At 44.5% G+C, this 15,395-nt stretch overlaps 1 protein-coding gene across 1 annotated transcript in view; it reads left to right on the top strand.

Annotated features, from left to right (window-relative positions):
- TMEM116 (transmembrane protein 116) overlaps window positions 1–15,395 on the top strand; it is a 38,896-nt gene that overhangs the window by 3,006 nt on the left and 20,495 nt on the right. Inside the window, exons 2-5 of the mRNA XM_082230382.1 lie at window positions 241–287; window positions 1,523–1,586; window positions 5,278–5,418; window positions 15,275–15,379. Coding sequence (XP_082086508.1) covers window positions 241–287; window positions 1,523–1,586; window positions 5,278–5,418; window positions 15,275–15,379 — 357 coding nt within the window. The remainder of the gene's footprint in view (window positions 1–240; window positions 288–1,522; window positions 1,587–5,277; window positions 5,419–15,274; window positions 15,380–15,395) is intronic.

Raw genomic sequence — 15,395 nt, 5'->3', positions numbered from 1 at the left:
GAGGCTGATGGGAGTTGCAGTCCAACACATCTCAATCTGGAGGACACCAAGTTGTTGAAGGCTGTATCATAGAATCATAGATCTGGAAGGGACTCTGGGGATCATACAGTCTAAGCAATGTAGGAATATGCAGCTGTCCCGTACAGGGATTGAACCTTCAGCCTTGGCCATACCAGCACCGACTGAGCTATCCTGTGGTCATGCAGGGATACATCTCATTTTGCTCTTTCTTCTCTCCAGGTCTTTCCTGTCATCCACTGGATCCAAGCAGTCATGGCTACTTTGAGGTACTGCAAAGCTTCTTTTTTCTAAAGATGTAACCTGGGACTGATGGAGAAGCTCCCGCCAGAGGCTGGTCTCTCCTTTTAGAATAGCTCTGAAACTCTTTGAGGATTTATTCTCTTCTCTTTTACTGGCCATTGCTGATGTTCTTTATTTACTTATTTTGAAAGCCTGTTGTGAGTCACCTCAAGTGTCAGAGAGGCGGAAGATGAACGTTTTGAATGAATGAAATGAACATGTCATCAGCCAGGAGTTTTGACAAATTAAAACATTTTCTCTGTCCCTGTTGGTCTTGAGGTGCATTTGTGCAAAGACCTCTATGCATGCTGTGGGTTTCTACATTATCTTTGTGCCATGAACTTCAGCAAAAGTTGGCAGGTGCAGATTTTTTGCAGGATGGAGAGAAGTATTTTTGGTTGCCTTCTACTGAACGCAGATCAAGCCGCTGCTAAAAGCACAGTAACAAGGCTTGGAAAAAATGTTGGCAACCCTTTGCATATGCCAGTCCTTTTCATTCATTGTCTAAGGCAGTGGAAGCTGGAAGTAGCAAGGAATAGGCTGTGTGTGTGTGTGTGTGTGTGTGAGAGAGAGAGAGAGAGAGAGAGAGAGAGAGAGAAAGAAATGCAAAAGCAAGAGCTCAAGCGGTCATCAACTTCTTTTCCTGGAGATGCTCCTACGCCAGGGGTAGGCAACCTAAGGCCCATGGGCCACATGCAGCCCACGGGGGTCTTTAACAGGCCCACGAGCTGCCCCTGAACCGAGCCACCCACTCAGTGAGTCCCCGCGTGCTGCGCTGAACCAGCACGGTGTGGCACAGGGACTCGCTTCTGCAGTGCCGGAAATCGTGTTTGCACCGACGCCGAAAATCATGTCTGTTGGAAATTGCAGGCACACACGCAATCTGTCCCCCACAGGGATCTCCACTGGAGTGAACCGGCCCAGGCGAGGTAAACCTTGCCGACCCCTGTCCTACGCCCTTTAAGCAGAAATTCGGCAGATAAACTTTCTCCATCATGCAGGCTCAATGATGCAGAAACTGTCACCTACAGAATTTCTGACGGCCACCTGCTGTTCAAGGCATGAGAGCCCCACTAGAAGGAAAGTTGGCAACAGTGGTGGACCTTGGCGTCTCACATTTCAGTGGCACCCTGTGCAATGCCAAAAACTGACACGCACCCCCCATGCACCTACTCCTTTCCCCCTGTTACCTGCTCAACCAAGCAACTCTTTGTTCCCACAGCGTAATAGGGTCCAGCTCACTGATCGGTTATGCAATGCTCCAGAATACAGCCAGATCCCCCCAGGTAAGGGAATTTCTTTTATTGCTTTTTTTAATCTTTCTTTTTATTGATTTTTTTTAAAAAAGAATTAAGCTCAATTGCACTTTATGTAAGCAGTTCAGAAGGGAGGGGCAGCAATCTCCATGAAGAATGTTTAAAAATTTCAAGGGCATTCTTCCCTCCTAGTTGCTAAACAAATATTTTACTCCAGAGGCTGAATCATCATCTTGTTTCCTTTCAGAGCAGCAGTATAGAGCCCTGTTATAAGCTGTGCAAGAGCAGAGCCCCTGGCGGAGGTCTTCTCCTCTGTTGGCCATTAAGTACTGTGTCCAGTTCTGGGCACCACAATTCAAGAAGGACACTGACAAACTGGAACGTGTCCAGAGGAGGGCAACCAAAATAGTCAAAGGCCTGGAAACGATGCCTTATGAGGAACGGCTAAGGGAGCTGGGCATGTTTAGCCTGGAGAAGAGGAGGTTAAGGGGTGATATGATAGCCATGTTCAAATATATAAAAGGATGTCTTATAGAGGAGGGAGAAATGTTGTTTTCTGCTGCTCCAGAGAAGCGGACACGGAGCAATGGATCCAAACTACAAGAAAGAAGATTCCACCTAAACATTAGGAAGCACTTCCTGACAGTAAGAGCTGTTCGACAGTGGAATTTGCTGCCAAGGAGTGTGGTGGAGTCTCCTACTTTGGAGGTCTTTAAGCAGAGGCTTGACAACCATATGTCAGGAGTGCTCTGATGGTGTTTCCTGCTTGGCAGGGGGTTGGACTCGATGGCCCTTGTGGTCTCTTCCAACTCTATGATTCTATGATTCTAAGTGGCTGCTATTATTATTATTATTATTATTATTATTATTTTCATCATCATCATTTGCATTAATATTCCACTTTTTTATCCAAGGAGCTCAAAGTGGTGTGCATGGTTCTGCCCCCCTCCCCACAACAACCTTGTGAGGGGGGCTAAGCTGAGAGGCAGTGACTGGCCCCCAACATCACCCAATGAGCTTCACGGCAAGGAGACCAGGCTTCAAATTCCCACTCAGCCATGAAGCTCACTGAAGTGACCTTGGGCCTGTCGCTGCCTCTCTCAGCTTAACCCGCCTCACAGGGCTGTTGTGGGAGTTCAATAAGGAAAAGGAAGAAGCAAACCACTTTGAGATCCCTGGAGAGAAAAAAAGATGGTTGTATAAATGCAATAATAGAAAAAAAAGACAAAGCCTTTCACTGCATGCCTGTGCAGAGAAACTTCTCCTGTCTACTTTCTGTCTGTCATGCCACCTATGTCTGTGTGTCACACCATAGAAGCTGGCAGGCAACACACACGGTGAGCGAGGAAACCAGCAACTTTATTACAAACCTTGGAATTACAGCCAAAAAAATGGGTTTTTATTTCATTCTTCATCCTTGAAGCATGACACGTGGCTTCAATGATGCTTTAAGCGCAGGTTCCCACAATTTCGGACCCTTCAGATGTGGGTACATTTTTAAAATATATATTTATATAATTCGAAATATTTATTGCATTTTTCAAATTCCGCATTCATGCACGTTCGCATCCTGTTGCTACACTCAGCATCTACATAGAAAAGGCCACATTGGCACCATACATTTAAAGTGCTAGGGTACCACTTTAAAGAGTTGCCTGCTTCCCCCAAAGAATTCTGGGAAGTGTAGTTTTTTTAAGGGTAGCGAGGGATCCATCACAGAGCTACAGTTCTCAGAGCGGTTTAACACTCAGTTCCTCTCCACAGGGAACTGTGGGAATTGTAACTTTGAGAGGGGAATAAGGGGGCCTTCCTAACAACTCTCAGCACTTTTAACCAACTACAACTCCCAGAATTCTTTGGGGGGGGGAACCATGGTTTTTTAAAAGCGGTATCATAGCGCTTTAAATGTATGGGGTGAATGTGGTCAAAGAGCCAGAAGACAACTTTGGTGCATGTCAAATGTGAAGGGCCTCTTTTCAGCCCCCCATGTTAAACTATGCAGTTTAACAGTTTCCTTACCCCAACAGAGGGATTTCAAAGGATGCTTGTAGGATTGGAACTCGTGTCCAAAACTGCTTGGTTATGAAGGGAGGCGATGGATTCCTCTCCCAATGAGGGTCCTTCCCACATTTCATGACCGTTCAAACTCCGCTTACAAGTTGAAACTTTATTTGCATCAGCCATAGCAATGAAACAACAATACAATATACAAAGGTTAAATATCTGCCGACCGAGAATCCATTTCCTGCCCCTGATGAAGTGGACTTCGGCCACAAAACCTTGTGCTGTAATAAATTGGCTAGCCTTTCATGAGCCGCAAGACTGCTTGCTGCCAAAGACTAATTCATGTAATCTTGAAATGCCGCAGTTGTTCCTGCTAAAGAATGAAATTATTTTACTTTATTTATATTACTCACATACCATCATATCTTACCAGAGTGACCACGAGGTCCTTTCTGGGAAGGCTGTGTATTTGTGAGAACCAGCTCAAAGGGACAGATCTTAAAGCTTTGGCAAATTTGATAGGTCAATAGCAGTATTTTAACTGAAACCCAAAGGGCCGGTCCTATCATTAGGCAGAGTGAAGCCCCTGCCTCAGGCAGCAGGTGCTGGGGGCAAGCAGTAGCAGCGCCTGCCTGTTCCTGCTGGCTGTTATCCCACCCAGCCAGCTATTTCCCCTTGGTTGCCACCCAGGCCGTCCTGGACCCCCTAATCCAGTGGTGGCCAAACTTGGTCCTCCAGATGTTTTTGGACTACAACTCCCATCATCCCTAGCTAACAGGGCCAGTGTCAGGGATGATGGGAATTGTAGTCCCAAAAAGGCTGGAAGGCCAGGTTTGGCCACTACTGCCCTAATCTAACCTGCTGCCTCAAGGGGTTGGGAGCAGAAGATGCTACCCCATCATTGGGGATGAAGAAGCAGGATTCAACCATTGGTCTGATTGGCTTCTGTACGTGGAATGGGGAAAGGGCACCAGAACTTAAAGCAGTGCATAGTTAAAGTACGGAACTCCCTCCAGCAGGAGGAAGTGATGGCCACCACCTTGGCCGTCTTTAAAAGAGGACTAGATACCTTCATATAGGGACGCGGGTGGCGCTGTGGGTTAAACCATAAAGCCTAGGACTTGCCGATCAGAAGGTTGGCGGTTCGAATCCCCACAACAGGGTGAGCTCCCGTTGCTCGGTCCCTTCTCCTGCCAACCTAGCAGTTCGAAAGCACCTCAAAGTGCAAGTAGATAAATATGTACCGCTCCAGCGGGAAGGTAAACGGTGTTTCCATGTGCTGCTCTGGTTCGCCAGAAGCAGCTTAGTCCTGCTGGCCACATGACCTGGAAGCTGTACGCCGGCTCCCTCAGCTAATAAAGCGAGATGAGCGCCGCAACCCCAGAGTCAGCCACGACTGGACCTAATGGTCAGGGGTCCCTTTACCTTTTTCGATACATTCATGGAGGAGGACAATGCCACAGCAGTGTAGCGTAGTGGTTAGAGTGTTGAAATGGGACCTGGGAAAGACCAGGGATTGAATCCTGAACTCAGCCCTGAAGCTCTGGGGGGCAGCCACTGTCTCTCAGCCTAACCTGCTTCATGGGGTTGTCATGGGGATTAAATAAGATGCAGGCGAAGAAGCCATGGGCTCCACCTTGAGCTCCCTGGAGAAAAAGGTGAGCTGTGAATGCAGTAAATAAGGAAATACCAACCACTTCCTCTGCTTCTTCCCCAGGGACGGCCTTTGTTCTACTTGAGCCTCTGGGATCTCTTTCTGGGCATGAGCTGGCTGTTTGGGGCTCTCCTCTACAATGAAGAGGCTGCCACGTCCGCAAGCCAGGAGGCTGCTTGCTACAACCTACAAGCCACAGCAGAGGTAAGAATGATGCCGGCACTTTGGCCTGTTTCAGGGATGGAGAGTGGGTTTTTTGCCTGTGGCGCTAGCGGCAAGCTGCCTAGGGAGCCAAGGTGCTGTAGTGGTTAGAGGGTTGGACTAGGAGAGACCCAGGTTCAAATCCCCTCATAGCCATGTTCCAGAGTCTACGCCATCTAGACAAAGTTCAAGATAACTTCAGTCCCATTTAAAACGAATACAGTGGTACCTTGGGTTACATATGCTTCAGTTTACAGACACTTCAGCTTACAGACTCTGCTCACCCAGAAATAGTACCTCGGGTTAAGAACTTTGCTTCAGGATGAGAACAGAAATCGTGCTCCGGCAGCAGCAGGAGGCCCTATTAGCTAAGGTGGTACCTCAGGTTAAGAACAATTTCAGGTTAAGAACGGACCTCCAGAATGAATTAAGTACTTAACTCGAGGTACTACTGTAGATTACAGGTGGTCAAGCAGAAGGTCATTAGAGGCAGGGCCTTCTATAACGTGGCTCCATTTTCATGGAAAACACTCCCTAGAGAAGCCAGTCTGGTCCCATCACTGTTAGCCTTCTGCTGTTTAGTAGGGATGTGGCTGTTGTCCCAGGGGGCATTTGGGGTCCTAATTCTATACTAATTATGCTTGGTTATTTTTTCCTGCTTCTGATACAGTTTTATTGGGTTGTTTGTTTGCTTGTTTGTTTCATGGGGTTTTGTAACTGTGGACTTACTAGTGCTCTAAGATAACTGGTCTTCCTTCCCCTACCCCATGTTGTTAGCCGCCATCAGGTTTTCCTGTTCCCCCCAAAAAGCAGAATGCCGTATAAAAAATAATAATTGACATGATTTGAAGGCATCTGAAGGCCTGAGATGGTCTGCTGGAAATTGACTAGTGATCAAGTGGTCAGTGGTCCACTGGTCCACCTTTGGAGAATCAGGACTTCCTTGGACAATCTTTACAACAGCAAGACAGTCGTCCAATTCTGAGACTGCCCTCGCTTTTCTGGTGCTTTGCTGACCGGAGTATTGGGAATTTCTCCTTGGTTGCGCCAGCTGGAATGTGTGCTGGCTGGGTGCTGAGCTGTCACAAGAGGTGTGGTTTGGTAAACATGTCAGGCAGCCCTGAGAGGGCAGGGGTGGCTTCAAGGAGCTGAGACAGCTTCTGAGTAGGCTCTTCTAGACCAGAGCTTTCGAAACTGTCCATCGCAACACGTTTGTGTATTGGTGTGTCGCGCGAATGTCCCCCACGCTCCTTCTGGGGCTGGAAAGGCGTTAGTTTAACTTCTGGCTTGCTAGTAAAACTGAATTACTGTGTCGCGAAATGATGCAGGTCTAAAAAGTGTGTCACCAACATGGAAAGTTTGGAAAGCTCTGGGTTGGAGGCAGAAGACAATTGCCTCTTTGATTAAAACATAGCTGCTCGCCCCAGAAACTTGCAGATCAGAGCAGCGGTTGTTGTAAGGCTGTGGGGTTGGTTGGGTTTTGCCAAGTGTTTGTTGGAAGAAGCCTTATGCTAAACCAGGAAAATAATCTGCCGAGCCCAGAATTGTCTGCTCTGACCGGGGTCTAAGGCACCACTTGATAGGGGAATTGCAAAGGTCTCTTGTTTGCTTTGGGATAGAGCGAAACCATAACATGGGTCTGTGCCAATAGACTTTACCTGGCAGTGAGCAGGTGCAAAATTGCAGTGCACTTCCTGGAACGAACATGCAAAACACTCTCTCAAGGGAAAGCAGTAACTGGTGTTCCTGTGCTGTGCTGATGTGTTTTGTGCTTTTGATCCCGGGGTCCAAAGTGCCTGTGATCCCAGTTTGGAAGCTAGAGCTAAATGCTAAATACCCACCTCACAATTGTGGGTGGTGGTGGTGGGGGTGTATTCAGAGCTGGTCAACCCAATATTCCAGCATCTGAAATTTCTCCAGGCCAGGGGTAGCAGGTGTGGCACCCTCCAGATGTGGCTGGGCTCCAGCTCCCAGCCAGAATGGCCATTAGCCCAGAAGGATGGGGGCTGGAGACCAACATCTGGAGAGCATCACATTGGCTACCCCTGCCCTAGATCCTAGGGAATCCTATTTATTAACATAAATAATAATAATCAATCTGTACAAACTATTGAGATTTCTAGCATATAATGCATTGGGAGGAGCACAATTTATTTCTTTATTATCTATCACAAATAGCCATTCCCAGGGAAGACTACAGTTCAGGTCATACTGTTCATGATAGCTATACATCCTATACACTTTTAAAATGTGGCTCTTTTTTAGAGTGGTTATTGGGTTGTTGTTCTTACAATGGTGCCTCGCAAGACGAAAAGAATCCGTTCTGTGATTCTCTTCGTCTAGCGGTTTTTTCGTCTTGCGAAGCAAGCCCATTGAAGGATTAGCGGATTAGCGCTATTAGCGGTTTTTAGCGGCTTATCTGCTGATCGGATCAGCTGATAAGGGCTTAGAAAAAGGGGGGAAAGGGAAAAAAACCCCCGCAGGAACTCGCAAGACATTGTCGTCTTGCGAAGCAAGCCCATAGGAAATTCGTCTAGCGAAGCACCTCCAAAATGGAAAACTCTTTCATCTAGCGAGTTTTCCGTCTTGCAAGGCATTCGTCTTGCGGGGCACCACTGTATTTTTATTATATAGAATATGGTTTTTATGTTGATCTTTTCTGTGAACTGCCCTGAGACCTTCGGGTATAGGGTGGTATATAATAATAATAATAATAATAATAATAATAATAATAATAATAATAATAATATTGGCAAAGATGCTTTGATGAGTTTATCTTTAAGACCAATTTGTATACAGTGGTACCTCGGGTTACATACGCTTCAGGTTACATATGCTTCAGGTTACAGACTCCGCTAACCCAGAAATAGTGTTTCAGGTTAAGAACTTTGCTTCAGGATGAGAACAGAAATTGTGCTCCGGCGGCACGGGCGCAGCGGGAGGCCCCATTAGCTAAAGTGGTGCTTCAGGTTAAGAACAGTTTCAGGTTAAGAACGGACCTCCGGAACGAATTAAGTACTTAACCTGAAGTACCACTGTATTGCCCAAAATGCCACCATCTTGCATAACATGTGCCCAGTTTTCTTGTCCTTTTTATCACTCCTGTTATGAGTTATTTTCTCACTGGTAGCCAGTCTCCAGATACTCTTAAACTTTAAATCCAGGGATATTCCTGCTGGCCTTCCAGGTTCCAGAGTGCTGTTCCTTGTGAAGAGGGAGTGATGGTTAAAGTACTCTAGGAACAGTAGCTCTGGGAGGGGGAAAGGAATCTCTTAACATCTATCAGACCTGTCACAAACTACAGTTCCCAGGATTCCTTGGGGGAAGCTATGACTGTTTAAAGGGGTATCATAGTGTTTTCAGTGCATGGTGTGAATGTGGTCTGACATAGGAAGAACCTGGACTACTACTTTGCAAGCCCCGCTATAGGACTCCCTGGTTAGAATCACTATATTCTTTCTTTTTAAATGACAGTGGCCTACTGGTTTTCCAAACCTTTAAGCTTATTGTTCCCCATGTATCATCAGTCATGCCAGGAAATCCGATCTTCCTGTTTCTGTGTTTTCATTTTTTCCATTTGCTGGCGTGCAGCACATCTGGTCTTTCTGACATTTCCCCCGGTCCCTAGTTTGCTCTTGCCTTTAAGAGTGCATTTGAATTATTCTGAAACTGTTTACACATCCAAAGGAAGTTGGAGCATCTTGCCTGTATACAAAAATTGCCCACAGGCCTGTTTAGAAGCAAAATGCTGAATAAATATAGGCAGAGCGTTTAGCCAAACCACCTTCCTGGGATCGGCACCCAGAAGTTCGTCTTTGAGGCCCTTTGTAAACTGCCTCCCATAATCAGTATGCGAAGGGTTCATATGTGTCTCAAATCAAGTTAAATCTGTATCTGTGTGTAATTTGTGTAGGTAATCTTGCAGAAGAATCTGGTTTGCCAAAGTGGGAAATAGGCTACTGGATGCCTTTGGTCTGAGTCAGCAGGGCGCTCTCTTCTTAGGTTCAGAAAGTGGTCAAATGTAAAAAAATTGTTTGAGAAAAGCAAATACGTTTCCTTGAATTCAAAGTTAATGCATGTGTTGCTTTCAACTACCAAAGGGCATGTTTGTGGAGCAATCTAGCCAGCACTTGTTTGTAGCTCTTTGTTTAAATTAATTCCACCCCCTAAAAGCTGAGCATTTTCTTTGTTCTCTCCCAGCTTGTTGAGATACATCTGCCATTTTCTCCCTCTCACCTCCACTCATCCTGTCAATAATTCCTGCATGAATAAAGCCTTTGAACTTCAGAAACTGTAAGCGATTATTCCCATCTAACTGACCCAAGCTGCAAGGTCTGCTAACAAATTTTGCCAGGAAATTTGTTATGTACTGAATTGAATAGGATCCAAAGTGCAGCGGTCTGATTGGTCCTAGAACAATAGGATCCAAAATGCAGCAGTCTGATTGGTCCTAGAACAATAGGATTCAGAATGCAGCAGTCTGGTTGGTCCTAGAACAATGCAGCAGTATGATTGGTCTGCAGGAGCCACCCAATCCAGCTCCAGACGGAAGTGAATCCACAACCTGATTGGCCTACAGGAGAATTCCGGAATTAGCCAATCACGTGCAGCCCATTGTGTAAATAATGTATATAAAGCAGATACTTTGGGGAAAATTCCATTCCTCTTCACCACTATGAGCTGAATAAAGAGCATGAAATCATCTCTAGACTCTGAGTATATTTCAAAATTAAAGGCAGGAGACAACTTTCTCTCCAAGTTCCTTGCAGTACCTGCTGGACAGGCATGACTATGGCTCAAATTCTTGAAAGGGCACTTCCTTCCCTACAGGCCTTCTTGGGGGTTGTGATCAGCAGAGGGGGCGCTCTTGGCAGATCCATCACTCTAAGAGGTTCTCTGAGGTGTGTGTGGGGGGGGCGTTCTGGAGTCTAGCTCTAGATCCATATGAAGATCCTGCTTAATCCGGCCAATCGCCCATCTATTCCAGCATCCTGTTCTCATACTGGCCAACCAAATGCCTGTGGAAAACTACCGTATTTTCCCATGTATTGGACGAGGTTTTTTGACTCAAAAATCATGCCAAAAAACTGGGGTCATCCAATACACGGATAGTGGCATGGGGGTGGAGCGGCGCGCTGTCAGCCATCCGGCGACACCGCACATGCGACCTACGTAGCAACGGCCCACCCCGGGTTTCACAACACCTTCATTCGCCCCTGATCCCTAGCTAGCAGGACCAGTGGTCAGGGATGATGGGAATTGTAGTCTCAAAACATCAGAAGGGCCGAGGTTGAGGAAGCCTGCTTTAAACCAGCAGTCATTGTGGATTTGATTTAGAGATCAAATCAATTTAAATCACTAGTCTGTAAGACTTGATATAAATCATTTTTTTACAGACTCATTCTTGCTGGTATAATCTTAATATTTACAACCAGATGAATTTTTTGGAATAATAATTTTTCAGAGTAGTTTTTACAGTTATATCAAAAACTACTGATTTGGTTATACTGTACAATTAGAAATACATAGACAGTGAATTATGAAATTATTGTGAGGTTTCATAAGTAAATTGCTTATAATTGGCCTTTATTGGAAGAAGAAAAATAATCATTTCCTTAATAACAATTTAAACAGTAACATTATAGCATATGTATCCATATTTGTTAACTGATGTGGTTAAACGATTTAAAAAAAAACTTCGAGTGAGTTTTAGCACACATGAAAAACTTAAAACAAATCCTTATTTCCTGATGAATAGCCTTTGGACTATAATGTAACTTAAATATTTAGAAAGATTTTTCCTCCAAAAGCATTTTATTTTTAAAATCCGATTTAAAGCAAAAAAATCTGATTGAAATAAAAAATCTGATTTAAACAAAAAAAAAAACCAATTTAAATTTAAAAAAATCCAGTTGTTTTTTTTAAAAAAAACCCTCATTGATTTTTTTTTTATAATATTTTTTATTAGTTTTACAAAAGTTTTTATAACAGACAAACGCAAAAAACAAACAAACAAACAAACAAACAAACAAACAAGTATAATTTCATAATGTCATTTCATAAACTTCTTTCCTCGGACTTCCCCATACCTCCCCTTTCTGCGTCCTCATGTCCAAATTTTATAGCAACTTATAAATATTTTTTCCAACTCTAATTCGTCATAGTCCTTTCTTATTCTAATCTTATATTACTGCAACCCTTTCTCTCTATCGAATCTCGATATTCTAAACTTCCTCAAGTTTATAGTAGTCCTTAAGATAAATCTTGAATTTCTTCCAATCTTCTTCCGCAGTCTCCTTTCCCTGGTCTCGAATTCTGCTCGTCATTTCCGCCAATGTCATATAATCAATCACTTTCATCTGCCATTCTTCCACGGTGGGTAGATCTTGTGTCTTCCAATACTTTGCGATCAGTATTCTTGCTGCTGTTGTTGCATACATAAAAAAAGTTCTATCCTTTTTTTGCACCAATTGGCCGACAATGCCCAAGAGAAAGGCCTCTGGTTTCTTAAGAAAGGTATATTTAAATACCTTTTTCATTTCATTATATATCATCTCCCAGAAGACCTTAATCTTCGGGCATGTCCACCAAAGATGATAAAAAGTACCTTCAGTTTCCTTACATTTCCAGCATTTATTATCAGGCAAATGATAGATTTTTGCTAGCTTAACTGGGGTCATGTACCACCTGTATACCATTTTCATCACATTTTCCTTTAAGGCACTACATGCCGTAAATTTCATTCCGGTGTTCCACAACCTTTCCCAGTCAGCAGACATAATATTATGACCAATATCCTGTGCCCACTTAATCATAGCTGATTTAACTATTTCATCTTGTGTGTTCCATTTCAACAGCAAGTTATACATTCTTGACAAATTCTTAGTATTGGGTTCTAGCAGTTCTGTCTCGAGTTTTGATTTTTCCACCTGGAAGCCAATTTTCCTGTCTTGTTTAAAAACCTCCGTTATTTGATAATAGTGGAGCCATTCTTGTACTTTGGGTTTTAGTTTTTCATGGCTCTTTAATTTCAGTTTCTCTCCATCCTGTTCTAAAATCTCACAATACTTTGGCCATCCGACCTCCATATTAACTTTCTTATGGGCCTTCGCCTCTAAGGGTGACAACCATCTAGGGGTTTTGTTTTCCAACAGGTCTTTATATCTCATCCAAACATTGAACAACGCTTTCCTTACAATGTGATTTTTAAAGGCACTATGCACTTTGATTTTGTCATACCATAAATATGCATGCCAACCGAATGTGTTATTGAAACCTTCTAAGTCCAAGATATCTGTATTCTCAAGGAGCATCCACTCTTTCAGCCAGCAGAATGCTGCTGCCTCGTAGTACAGTTTTAAGTCCGGCAGGGCAAATCCCCCTCTTTCTCTTGCATCTGTTAATATTTTATATTTTATTCTGGGCTTTTTGCCCTGCCAGACAAATTTCGCAATATCTTTCTGCCACCTCTTGAAACAGTCCATCTTGTCAATAATCTGCAAAGTTTGAAACAAAAATAACATTCTAGGCAATTGATTTTTATCCACCCTGCCAGCAGTCTAACCACACTATCTCTTTCTGCATGCCACTGCAATATATTTACCAAACTCCAGCAGAGCCATCCCTCAGCAACACTCCCGGCTTGCTGTCTCTGCTTGTTCCCATGTCCTCTTCAGTTGCCTGTCCAGAGTTGCCAAAGAACCATTTGTGTTTTTGTGGATCCTCTCATGACCCCATCCAAACGTGAATTCCATGCTCCACTGTCATGCAACAAGGTCCTTGTGTGGCTGTTGTACAATTTATCTGCCCCCCCGCCTCCCCACCCTCAATTAAATCCAAATGGCCTAGAAAGCTTTTAATAAAATTCCACTCCATTTGGCCAGCACAATGGATGGGAGGAAAGCAAAGCAGTTATAATGATGGGCGGGAAAAGGGCCGCATACACACTGACCCCGTTTGGAGCACTAAAATGAACTTTCAATCCAGAGCATCTCATAGCCATCTGCAGCATGCTGTTTTCAATCCAGATTGGTTCTAGATAGCAGTTACTTGGTGCACTTTTGAAAACCCTCCTCCTGATTATCTTATCCATGCCTTTCAATTCAATTTAATTTGTTATTTCTACCCTGCCCATCAGGGATGCGGGTGGTGTTGTGGGTTAAACCACAGAGTCTAGGACTTGCCGATCAGAAGGTTGGCGGTTCGAATCCCCGCGACGGGGTGAGCTCCCGTTGCTCGGTCCCTGCTCCTGCCAACCTAGCTGTTCGAAAGCACGTCAAAGTGCAAGTAGATAAATAGGCAGGAATCTGGCAGGAAGGTAAACGGCGTTTCCGCGCACTGCTCTGGTTCGCCAGAAGTGGCTTAGTCATGCTGGCCACATGACCCGGAAGCTATACGCCGGCTCTCTTGGCCAATAAAGCGAGATGAGCACCACAACCCCAGAGTCAGTCACGACTGGACCTAATGGTCAGGGGTCCCTTTACCTTTACCTTTACCTTTACCTTTACCCTGCCCATCTGGCTGGGTTTCCCCAGCCACTCTAGGTGGTTCCTAACAAAAGAATAAAAACACGATATAAACATCAGTCATTAAAAACTTCCCTAAACAGGGCTGCCTTCAGATGTCTTAAGTCAAATAGTTGTTTATTTCCTTGCTATCTGGTGGGAGGGCGTTCCACAGGACGGGTGCCACTACCGAGAAGGCCCTCTGCCTGGTTCCCTGTAACTTGGCTTCTCGCAGTGAGGGAACTGCCAGAAGGCCCTCAGAGCTGGACCTCAGCATCTGGGCTGAACAATGGGGGTGGAGACGCTCCTTCAGGTATACTGGGCCAAGGCTGTTTAGGACTTTCAAGGTCAGCACCAACACTTTGACTTGTGCTCAGAAACGTATTGGGAGCCAATGTAGGTCTTTCAAGACCGGTGTTATGTGCCTTTTCCTCCCCACGCTTGCACTGCTTATAGAAAAGTTCTTATGATCTTTCTCTCCTGTTGGAGAACAATTTGAAGACACCAACAGTTTCAGGGTTGAACCTTGATGTTTCAGGGACTCATGTATTCCACCCTATTTGCAGATGGAGGAGAATGCCAGGGTAGGGCCAGGTACCACGGACTGTGGCGTAAACTTGCTTATAGTAGTAAAAACTGCTTTCCAGAAATTACAAGCTTTTTTACAGGACCATCATAAATGACACAGGGTACGTCTCTGCAAATGCTTTGTTTTGTCCATCCGAAATCTACTGCCAGTCAGCTGGTCCCCCGGGATTCCGGTGTTATGAAAGGAGGAACTTTAACTCTTCTTCCTCATGGTATTCATAATATGATACAGTTCTAAAAAGTTCCTTTGTTGTTGTTTTCTTAAAAGGATACTGGTGGGTAGCGGCCGCCAAATTATTTCTGCCCTCAGCCCTTTCTGCCTTCAAACTCCATGCTGAGACAAGCCTTGGCCCAAGGCCGTTTTAACAATAATATGCAGAACTTTTCTTCTTATAGGAACAGTTATTATGGCAGGTGGGTGCTGGAAAAGCCATTTTAAAATCCAAGAATATGCCAGTCATTTTAAAATGCAAATAGCCACTTAAAACCTCATATTCTGCAATTCTGTGTCATTTGTGTACAGCTCCCAAAATTCAGCATCCTGAAAATGGGACGTTTTATTTTTATTTTTTAGAAGCAAGTGGCTTCTAAAATGATGAAAATCATTTTGTCAGCATGCAGGCAGTTCTTAGTGAAATCCCAAGGACCTGGAAGGAGCTTGGCTGAGTAGAGGATTCCATACTGGCACAGATCCCAATCTTATACACAGTGTGATTGCAGAATTGTGGGTCATGTATGTTGCCCAACCATGTTCCTCCTTTTTCCAGATCTTCTATGTTGCCTCCTTCTTGTATACTGTCAATTACACCTGGCACCTTTACATAGACCTGAAGATGAAATACAACCAGAATCTACAAAACCGGCCACCCCAGGTAAATTTCGTTTTGG

This window comes from Podarcis vaucheri (genome assembly GCF_965113315.1).
Source record: "Podarcis vaucheri genome assembly, chromosome: 7".
Taxonomy (NCBI): Eukaryota; Metazoa; Chordata; class Lepidosauria; order Squamata; family Lacertidae; genus Podarcis; species Podarcis vaucheri.
Note: the sequence above shows the minus strand (reverse complement) of the source record. Positions and strands in the feature narration are given on the sequence as shown.